The following is an 11,347-nucleotide window of genomic DNA, read 5'->3' on the forward strand; positions in this document are numbered from 1 at the left end:
GTGTAATGGTCTGGATATTACATCTCCTATGGGACATTACAGTCCACAGATAATAAATCCACACTACTCTGCGTGTGTGTGTGTGTGTGTGTATTTGAGTGTGCATCCTAATGAGCGCTGAGTGTGTAGGTGCACATGGGTGAACGTGTGTCATCTCGCTTGTTTGCTACTTTTCTGCAGCTGGTTTTTCGTGCACAGCATGAGGCAATTTGTCCCCTAGAGAGAAAACCATCCACCATCTATACACCGCGTCAGCTGGAAGCAGCAAGGCAGCCGTAAATCTCAATTACATAAACCTCCCCTACCCCCTTCCACTTTACATCCCCACCCTTCCCCCCTCATTAGCCTGTTGCCACAGGCAACAATGGACCAAACTGACCGATTTCTGTTACGTTCCAAGGCTTACCAGTGGCTTCAGGTTGAGTCTGAGAGGGCACTGCCACATAAGGGTCCTCCCCTTTGTCTGAACTCATAGGGGGGTCCTTCCGCCCCAGGGGCCCCTCGGCTGCCTCGGGGAGGGCCGAGGTGGGAAGTGAAAGGGTGTGGTGATGGTGGTGGTGGCCTGTCGGACACAGCACAGGTTAACTTCTGCTCAGAGCAAACAGGACCAAGCTCCAGTGGACACAGGCACAGACAGACCAGCTAGACTGCTCACACACACGCACACACACATATATACACACACATTCAGTCCTCAGATGAATAAACACACACTCAGACAGCTGCTGGGCTGTGTGAGGGTTAACAAGGTGTTTCCCTTGTGACCCTCTGCAGCTCATTACCAATTACATGTGTGTTTCTAAGGATTGACACGTTTCCTCTTCCTGTCATTTCCCTGCGTGTCTATCGTCTCCCCCCGTCCTGCTCTGATTGACATGTCAGATCTCTGCTGGGTCTGTCAGATGATAATTTCTCCACTGTAGCCACAGGGTGCCCCGCTGTCATATGTAGGACAAAAGACAAACTTTCTCCTCACTGGTCCTGTTGAGGATTCTGCCTGTAACTGCTCTTTAACTACAAAGGAGCCTTTAACTCAGAACATTTTCTCCCTGCTGTTTTTTTGTATACTTTTGTTCATTTCAAGGTTTTGATCAGTTTTGTAGCTGTGAAGTTAAATGTGCATAGCTACAAAACTGATCTGGAACTTGGAGTAAACTTCTTGAACTTGCAGAGTAACAGATTCAGAGCTTTGTAAAAGCAATCACACCTCTTAAAGTGATACGTTTCCTATGTGTCTGGAGTTTATGTGATAAATCCACACAAAGTATGTTAAAATTGGGAATAATACATTGTCTTCAACTAAAAATAAAAACATATAAAGGGCGGTCCACATTCATATTCAGCTCCCTGAAATTCAAGTGCAATCAATTCATATCTGTCAAGTTTTAGATTTAAAACTATGGGAAATTCTTGAGCCAGTGCTACCGTAGGAGCAGAGGACGGTGTGTAATTATGTTTTAATACAGAAAGTTTACAGGAAAATACTAATATGAGAGCATGGAGGGGAAGAGGGGTAGTTTCCTGGCCAAAACAGGAGACCTAGGTATGTCAACTGTCAAAACTGAACCATATTGGTCCCTGAACAATCAGTCACCTTTTGATGAAACATGGCATCATGACGTGGGGATGCTTTTCTTCCGTAGAGAAGTGATATATTCAGAGTTGACGGGAAAATAGATGGAGTTAAATGCAGATCAATACTGGAAGAAAACTTGGAATGTCTTGATGTCTCCCTAGTTCAACCAATTCAAATTTCTAAATGATCGATAAACTATTTGTTTGCTCAAGGTGTGTTGGACATGACGGACGCTGGCCCTTGAAGACCGAAATTGGGCAACTCTGGTTCAGAAGGAAGCATGTTGGTGTGTCAGAATGGCCTAATCAAAGTGTCAGAAGTCAACTGATAAAACTGCTTAAAAACTGCTGTTCACTGGTTCATCCAAACTGCCTGAACTTTACTAATAAGAATGGGTGAACATGTTCATCTGTAAATACAAACATATTTGTAATGAATGGTGGTTTCATAAAGCACTGAATCGGAGGAGGTGAATACAAATGCACTCCACATTTCAGATTTTACATTGTCAAAAAGTTTGAAAAAACATCAGTCATTTTCCTTCCACTCTACTCTACGTGTTTGTCCATCTCAACAAACCTCAGTGAAATAGAAATGTGAGCTGTGGATGTGAACCCACTGTGAGCTCTTCTGTGGGTGATGGATCATGCGTATCTCTCTCCTGTTTACATGCAGACATTGCTTACACCGTCAGTTTTCCTCCACCCCCCTTTCTTATGCTTCTCATTGTTCTTCATGAGCAGAATTTATGCATAAGCTTTGTTTGACTGTATTTTCGAACCGTGACAATCACATTACCATCCCACATGCTAACAGTTAAGCCTCCCTAAACAGTTTTGCTCCTATAAATGGGATATACCATGATGTACTTAAGCCATACGGCAAGGAGAAAAAAAAAAAAAAAAAGCCCTCGATTAAGAGCGACGACGCTTTTATCTACATCGGCTCTGCAGATCTCTTCCCCCAGTTACCGCTTTTGACAAGCCCTCTCCGTGGAGGAGGTGACAGCATGGGAGTGTGTGTTTGTTTGAGGATGTGCACGTTCAATATGTGTTTACGCTTGTGTTTGAAGACGGGGAGGCGACGCCAGGAGACTGCTCACAACAGACCCCCCTCGCAGAATGCCACTCAAGGCCTCCTCCTCTTCTGTGTGGCGTGGCAATCATTAAAATGATTTATTTAACTATTGGCCCAAGGCTGAGAGATTAGTGTGACAGGCCTATTTTATAATTCATACCCCACCAACAGGGGAAGTGCAATTCAGGCAGATGACACACATACAGGGAGCCCAGAGACTCTGCACTCCTTCCGAGATCAGGAGAGGGGGAAAAAAAACTGCCAACGGATGCACATCCCTCTCTTTCTACAGATTAAAGAGAGGCGAGGGTGTCTCGTCTGGAGTAAAAAAGATGAGATTTTAGAGGCTGCAATAATTTATCTTAAAATCCATATCAACCGCCAACAGATAGATAGAGGGTTTCGGGAAATGGCTGGGACCGAGTCTGGACGCAGTAAACCGGGTGTGAGTTTTTTGTCTGCGCCTCAAAACGCACATCTCTAAGCATATTGCACACGAGGAGGGGGAGCACACCAACACAGATGCTTTTTGGATGACCCTGGATCTCCAAAAAGAAGGGAGAATCACAGTGGGAGTACAGCCACAGGGGGGTGAGTGAGAGGGCTTGCTGGAGAGACTTCAAAATATCTATTCTCGTCATTCTGCATGGATCTGACCGTTTTGATCTGGCAGCTGTGAGGCACTCTGTGTGTATGCGTGTGTTTGAGAGAGAGCGCGAGATGGAGCTGAGAGGGATTCACTAAAAAGAGCTAATTTGTCCTGTGATTAGATAAAGAATATCTTTGTAAGTTTACATGTAGATGAGAGTGGCTTTGCTTCAAGTATCAGCTACTCAGGGATGATTCTGATACCAGGGTCCCGCACATTTTTTAAAGCCCAAATTGCAGACGACGTTCTCATCCTGTAGAGACGAAAGTGAAAATACCAAAGTTCACTACTAATACTTCCTGCAAAGGTGATAGATGTATTTATGGATAACCAGATGTATAAATGTTTGATGGAAGGATGAATAAATGAATGGATGAATGTCTTATGACAACGCTGAAGGAACCCTGGTAGACCGTGGTGGATAAGAAAAGCATACGTATGAATAAAGCTGTGTGATGCTGTTTGGTGAGCATAAACACACTCTCAACTGGGCAGGTTAACATCTCGCGGTCTCTATCGACACCCATCTAATGCACACAGCGAAGAACTTCCTCACTATCAAAGCCTTTAACCACCAACAACCAGATCCATCCAATTAACAAAGCAAAGGTCATAGCTAATCAATGCTGCAGCACAAGCGAAGGAGGAAGATGGAGCTACTAAACAAAGGGTGAGGGAGAAAAATGTCTAACAAACTAAAGGAATCAGTATCAAAGATGAAAGATTTTCATCTCTTCCACCTTTAAACACCAAAAAGGAACTACGTAAGAGCGTGACTGACTTTCCATTACCTTCATAACCGGAAGGGATGTCTATCAAAAAGAAAGGAATGAAATCAATTTGGTTAAAACCTGGAATCATTAATAATCTGTCTTTACACATGTGGGAGGAGTTTTTCATTTGCTTGAGAGGGCAAGACTGACTGAGCTGATGAAGAGGTGTGGCTGAAGTTAAAGATTTAGTGGGGGAAAGGATGGAGCTTCAAACTCCATCCTTTATGAGTTTGATTGCCGTGAGGTGGATGAGGAACACTTACCATTCAGTGCCACAAATGTATCTGCAGAGAAAAAGAAGAAAAACGAAAGGAAACCTGTTATTGTGGGCAATGAAAGGGAGCTTATATGCTTTAACACGATGGAAAACCATGACTTTTAAAGTAATTCAGAGTTGGCTGGCAGCTCAATATTCTCTTTCCGTCCAATCAAAGGGAATTTTTCAGGGTTTTACGGCTGATGGAGGTATAATTCTCTGGGTTAGCTCATAAACACACAAATGAAAGCAAAGGAGAAAATTACAGCCTTTATAGAGTTATTTACTGATTTGATTCAATATCAAACACAGAATAAAGTTTCAGTACTTGTTTGCAAGTGCTAACAGAGTGCATTTGGTCCTGAAAAGAACAAATATACTGTCTCAAAGTGTGAAGAATAAAAGCCCACCTTTTAAGAATAGAGGCTGCCTTTGAATAGTCTTGTTTTTGCTTTCAATATAACAGTTCCTGCGACTTTTCACATCTACAAACTCAGCGTGCTGCTGAATTGTTTGTGTTTTTGAGGAAATGCTCGAAAAGAAACTCAGGGTTTGCCCAATGGGACACAGGGCTCTATTGACCAGGGACCGGAGAAACAGCGGGGAAAGGACACAAGAGGCTGAAAGGGACAGATGGATGGAAGACGCTTGAAAGAGGGAATTGTAAGGCCAGAACAGACAGGAGAAGAAAAAGGTGACGGCAGCAAAGAAGGAAACGACGGGCTGAGAGGTTAGCAGAGTTAACAGAGAAAACAGGAGACGACGTGGTAGTGAGGGAGGTGTGGAAAAGAGAAGGAAAGATAAGAGTGAAGAGGGCTTGCTTACTTTGGCAGTCTCCCAGGCCATCTGTGTTACCATGCTCCACGTCCTGCTCGAAGGCTGATCTGCAGGGAACAGAGATATCATGGTCAGTGGCGGAAAACGGGGCAGGCCACACCCAGCAACGCCATGAGAAAGCTAACACAGAAACACCACCACAGACAGCATACGCTGGAAACACAGCGTGGGATGCAGAAAGTCCCATGCTGTGCTGGAAGCAAAGAACACCTGGCAGGCACCCTGGAGACCTGAATCAGTGGTAATGCAGACGTCAGACAGTGAAGTAAATATCTAGAACAAGAGATGTTGCTTGGAGTGTTGAAAATAGTTTTTCTCTATGATTTATGTTGTTGGGCTTGTACAATGACTAACATTTTGTAAGGTTGTGTTTTTATGGCAGAGGAGGAGATAATACACGGCGACTTATAGCACATTGAAGTTATTTAGGGGCAACGGTGGTAGGAGTTTGTCCCGTTACCAGTGGGCTCCTGGCTTGGACTCCTGCTTCAGTCAGTGGTCAGAGGCTCCGGTGGCACCTTGCTCCTGTCAGACTACCCCAGGACAGCTACAACATAGCTCACCACCATCAGCTTATAAATGGATGTGTGAAGATCTTTGGCTCCTTTGGACTTAATAAAGTGTTACAGGTCATTTATCATTCATAAGCTAGAATCTGAGAAATGCCTGATCATCAGTGTTTCAGCTGCAAGTTGGAAAACAAGTAAGGATTCGACTTCAAGACGCACTTCAACGAGGTCATTTCTTCCACCCAGAGGCTGGATTTATGCTGTTTAGTCAGAAGGCAGTTTTAACCAAACTTTGGCATGTATTATAGCTTATTGCTCACTTATGCTAAGTAAGCTATGTTCAGTTTTCACACTCTGACCACACAACAGGACATGTTGTTAAAATAAACAGCCAACATTTAATGTAGTGCTGTTTGATCTTATTTTGGCACAGTACAGGTGGAATATACCACTGTCATTAGCTTAGCTTAGCATTGGGGGCTTGCTGAAAGCTCATTAACATTCCTATGGCGCTTTTATAGAGTCAAGAAGAGTACAAACTCTTATTTATTTTAGATTACAACAATACATTACTTATAAATGAAAGAGCCAATGGGTGAATGTGTTATTTCTATATCTTTCACTATTTATGCTAAGTTAAGCAGGAGAGTTCTGCTGCTTTTAGCTTCCTATCCAATCTATAAACATGAGAGCACGATCAATTTTCGCATGTAACTCCTAGCAAGAAGGAAAAAAAAAAGTCAATTTCCCAATTTATTTTCATGAGTGCTTCACATTGTGCAATCATTTCCCATCTATACTCCATCTGACTTTATCTAGCTTGAGAAGTAATGTGAGTGTGTAGTACAATCACATGGGCTGAGAGGAGAGCAGTGGGGGGTAACCGTGCTTGAGGGCCATCATATGACAGAATAAGAGAGATTGAGATTGGGATATGTTATTTTCTGACACAGTCTGCACCGAGACATGTTTTATCCCTGAAAGACCACCAAGCAAGCTGTAAGGAGATCGGTGAAACAGAGCGGACCAACTGTCGACCAGGATCACGGTCACGCATGACAGTTTTTCACCGCCACCTCGATTCCTTCCTCTGTACTCCTCCTCCTCTGTCCGTCCACCCGTCTCTCGTCTTCCTCACCCTCCACTGGTCACAATCATAGCACAAAGGAGATTATTTTCCAAAACACCGTCACCCTTCCCTTGTGTGGAAAAATGTAGACCTCACAAGCTCAGGTGATTTCTGTAAGACAAGCAGAGCTTTCCATCGCTTTAAAGAAACGTGAAGGCACAACACTGAAACTTTCAAGAAGAATAACGTGTTCTGGTATTCATGTAAATACCTCAGCCATTACTGTCACCCTATAGGTAGCAGAATGAGGCAGACTGTGATAGCCCACCCTGCAAAGGCTTTGAATGCTAGAGCATCACAAAAATGTCAAAAAAAAGAGAAAAACTATTTTGCATTTAGAAAAGAAATCTGAAAAATGTCATGTGTGTTCAGCCTCCTTGAATCAATTCTTTGTGGAAGCAACTTTTGATTAAATTAATGCAATTGCCTTGACTTTCACTGGGCCATTCTCACAACATTAATTTGCTTTAAACTAAATCATTTCGCTGTGGCTCTTCATAGCTTGGATTTTGTTTTATAACCTTTATAACATCTCCTCCACTTCCTCTCTAACATGTCTGCTGTGCTCATTGGTCCTCATATTGGTCTTCGTTCACCAATGTTTTAAAAAACCTCTGAGACATTTTCAAAAGCAGTTTTATTTCACAAAGTTGAGCTATTATTAGGTGACTCCCAAAAACACGTGACTGCAAACCACTCAAAATTTAAAACCATATATAAGTCCTTCCCAATTTGCAATTTTGCAGTGAGAGTTATGAGTACAACTTACTAGTCTCCTATTAAACAGGATTTCTTCATTAACAAATCCCTTTTAAAATCCAGTACTCAACAATAAGAGTAGCATCCTATCTTCATATGTGAAACATCAGTTGATCTGATTTTCTTATCGTTGTCAGTCACAGGCACGAAGCAGAGACAGAGTGATAAAACTAACAGCACAGATAGTCAAAACACTCCTGATATCTGACAAACGCTCATCATAGGCATTTTATCGCTGTGCCTTGAAATGCTGTGTATTTCCAAGAGCCTTGTTGTCATGGTTCCCCATATAGGTTGATTTTAACGTTATCAACTGTGGCAAGATGAAGCTTACATGGTTTAAATCCCACATGACTTGAGATGAATTAGCAATGAGCATTGAGTTTATAGATGTGGCGTCTGGGGTTTGCTTGGCACACAGAGTGAATGAACCGCAGTGTGAACCCTGAGTTAAGGAGGTCATCCTCATAGTGGCTGCGTTACAGCTACTGAAATGCAGTGCGTCTGAATGCGACACTGCAGGAAGTCCATTCAAGGTTAAGAGCCCACTGCAACAGTACGGTGTAATGCATATTTAAATCAGACTGGAGATGCGCTCTACAGATCTGGAGGGAACCAGGAATGGTGTTTATTATTTATCACCTAGCATCAGATATGATTATTATACTAGATGAGAGGTTGTATGCAGGGGACTTGGTTGCTGAAATGTGGGTCAGGCATAATGGCATCAATTATTCATATCAGAGGTGAACTGAAAAGTAGGGAATTTACTGTACGTACAGTATGATGCAAATATGCAGATGGGTCCCAAATAGCTGTCATTTACCTTCTTAATTTATAGCTTTCACTTCATCGGGTCTCAAACCAGCATATGGGCCCATAATATCTGCGTCTGTTCATATGATAGGCTGATTACAGCAACACAACCGTGCAGCTATTTCACAAAACACCAACCATTCAGAATCAGGTGCAATTATATGCATGAAAAAAGCGGGTGACTAGGGACCATATTGCAAAAGACTAGAGCACAAGCTGTTTGCAGGCAGTAGGTATAAGAGGCATAACTACACATGGGAAAGCTGGCACGCTACCATTGGGGCCAGATGGAAGAAGTAAAGGAGGGGAGGGTTGCAAGAGAGGAAGAGTGTGTTGGAGGAAAATAGAGGGATAAAAATAGATGCACAGGCAGGAATGGACATAAGCAGGTAAGACAAGTTATTTGGAAGAAAATATAAATCGGACCGCTTTAACAGCAGATACCACCAGGATAAACACTATTTATCTCTCGCTTTCAGAAATCCTGCTACATGAAGCAAGGGTACAACAAGCTTTCAGTCCTAAAATGGGTGATTATACACTAAATAAGGAGTCTATGATTGAGACTCACGAAACACAAAAAATGAAACCTTCTTAGAGTTTTTTGGCATTAGGACCACCTTAGAATTAGATGGGTATAAAAACTGCTGTAAATTATTCTTGGCTTTATTCTGCAATCATCAACAAGACTGAGGATCGACACTGTCTTCATCAGAGTCACAAGTGAACACTTCAACAGGGCGAGTGATTACAGACAACAGGATACAGGTGTGCATTATTCATTGGAAGTCTAGAACAAGTAATGTTAGAAGCTTATTGGTCAAATAAAGGTGGAACATACCTGTTGAAACATTAGGTTAATAGATTTTGCACATTAGAGCTAATAATGTCATGACCCGTGTTTCTGCTTATTTATTTTAAGGGTTTTCTGTGTTCAGTTTCTGTCCTGTGAGTTTTCGTTGTTTCTGCGTCTTCCCCATTGATTGATCCCAGCTGTGTCTCGTTCCTGTGATTTCCCTCCCAGTTTATTTAGTCCCACCTGTTGTCTGTGTTCCTCGTCTAATGTCGTATATCAGTTGTTGTGTGTGTATCGGCTCCCTGCCGACACACACACTGCCGTGCTGCCTGTATTGGACTGTTTGAGCTCTCTTTATTAAATCATCTTCATCATCATCACTATAACCTGGGTCTCAGCGTTAATCCTCACCACCTCACAATCACCGCTTCATGACAAATAACTGATTAGTGAGATCCAACAATTTATTCCTGTTGCAGCTGATTTGGCGCTGGTTTGTTCGAAATGCAAAGAAAGTCTTGGATTTATTTTCAAATCTGTCTCTGAAAATCCCAGAATGGCAACACTCTGTTTTCCTGAATTTGCTGCTAAAACCTTTGCCTTGTTATTGTCTCATGGCCATCAATGCCTCTCTTAATGCATCTGATTTGAATCCTGCAGCACAGTGGAAAATGTCAGAATTGTCAAGGGAATAATGACCGGATGGGAAGCGTCTGTTGGTTTATGCGTGTTCTGTGTTCACGAGGCCCATTAGCATGCAGAACCAGTCGGTTTTGAAGGAGTAGAATCAAACTCATTCATCGTCAAAAAGCCAGTTGAGCAGCGGCCCCTTTTTATGACTTCATCTGTTTAATGTTTTTTCCCACCACAGACCTTCTCATGCTGTTTGTTCAGAAAGTATAATCTGGTTCTGTGTCATAAGTACAGCCACAAAATTATAGCTGCAGCGGCCATCAGACTTTCCCCAGCACTGTACCCAACCCCAGGCTTTGGGCAAACAACACTTTCCATCCATTCATCTTTCCAACAACACTGCCGCTGCAGGCAGCTGCATTTACACACTGTAAAATTAGACAAATTGACAGAGGAATGGCAAGTTTTACAAAAAAAAAAAGTGGAATTTGACCAAGTCCAGAGGTCTGGTGTAAGTGAAACTGATGGTTTAGAGTAAAGCACAGATATTCATGAGCCTCAGTTGTTTCAATGCAGAAAAAAGATCCCATGTACCAGAAGGATTATGAGTGAATGTTTGTTCAGGTGGAAAGAGGAGCAAGAAATTATCCAAAACATTGTTGATTAATCAGTTTGTTTGAACTGGTGTTAAAGCTGGGACATACGCCTGCTATTACTTCAATAAAGTTTTAAACTCTACTGTGAAAATCATGTTGCATTAAAAAACAATGCATGATGGCTAAATGTTTCAGATTTATTTGGTGGAAAATAGCTGAACTTTTACATGAGGAAAAACATTTAAACTTTTTTTTTTTTTTTTTTTTTTGGGAGGGGCAGAAAAAAACCCCAATCACAACATACAACATGTGAATAATTCCTTGTAAAGCTTCACAAAAAGATGCACTTTATAAAAGGTTCAGGCCTGAACAGCAGCCTGTTAGCAAGACAAAAGTATGAGGGGCCAATGGAGTGGAAACGAAAGGAGCTCTTCCGATCATTCCTGTTTAGGGAACATCGTTTTGTCACTACAGTTGGCAACCAGTAAGCAACATGTGTGTTAACCACAGGTGATGGCTGAGTAATTAGCCAGCTTATATCAGGTTGTTATATTCCCAATATTAAGCTATAATAAGCAGAATGGAAAAATGCATAATATTCTGTACAATAAGCATTTTTGGATAAAAATTACTACTTGTACAGGAAATATTGATAAAACACTAATAATTAGACATGCAACAATCGTGCTTTTCTTGTGATTTCACCTCTCTTTACTTACTTGGTGTTGGTAGTCACCTGTCGACAGGCACCTTCTGACACCCAACCACAGTATGGGTCCCTGGAGGCTATGCAGGATCTGAAGGACAGTCATTATTAACATCACATATTTTACAAACTGGAATTATAAAAAAAAAAAAAAAAAAAAAAAAAAAAATTTTTAAAAAAACGGAAAAAAAGGGGGGATTCCCCAAAAACTTTTTGCCTTTTCCATCCCTTTCCA

General features: G+C 41.9%; 1 protein-coding gene across 1 annotated transcript in view; it reads right to left on the reverse strand.

Moving 5' to 3' along the window:
- Nucleotides 1-379: 379 nt before the first annotated feature.
- LOC106940045 (semaphorin-6A-like) overlaps nt 380-11,347 on the reverse strand; it is a gene marked incomplete at its 3' end in the record, with an annotated part of 45,842 nt that continues 34,874 nt past the window's right edge. Inside the window, exons 12-16 of the mRNA XM_015022670.1 lie at nt 11,126-11,203; nt 5,157-5,215; nt 4,339-4,359; nt 4,094-4,114; nt 380-562 (exon numbers count right to left, since the gene is read on the reverse strand). Of these exons, the coding sequence (XP_014878156.1) occupies nt 380-562; nt 4,094-4,114; nt 4,339-4,359; nt 5,157-5,215; nt 11,126-11,203 (362 nt within the window). The remainder of the gene's footprint in view (nt 563-4,093; nt 4,115-4,338; nt 4,360-5,156; nt 5,216-11,125; nt 11,204-11,347) is intronic.

Source organism: Poecilia latipinna, unplaced genomic scaffold, assembly GCF_001443285.1.
Source record: "Poecilia latipinna isolate Pla-1442-1.1 unplaced genomic scaffold, P_latipinna-1.0 Scaffold3073, whole genome shotgun sequence".
Classification (NCBI taxonomy): Eukaryota; Metazoa; Chordata; class Actinopteri; order Cyprinodontiformes; family Poeciliidae; genus Poecilia; species Poecilia latipinna.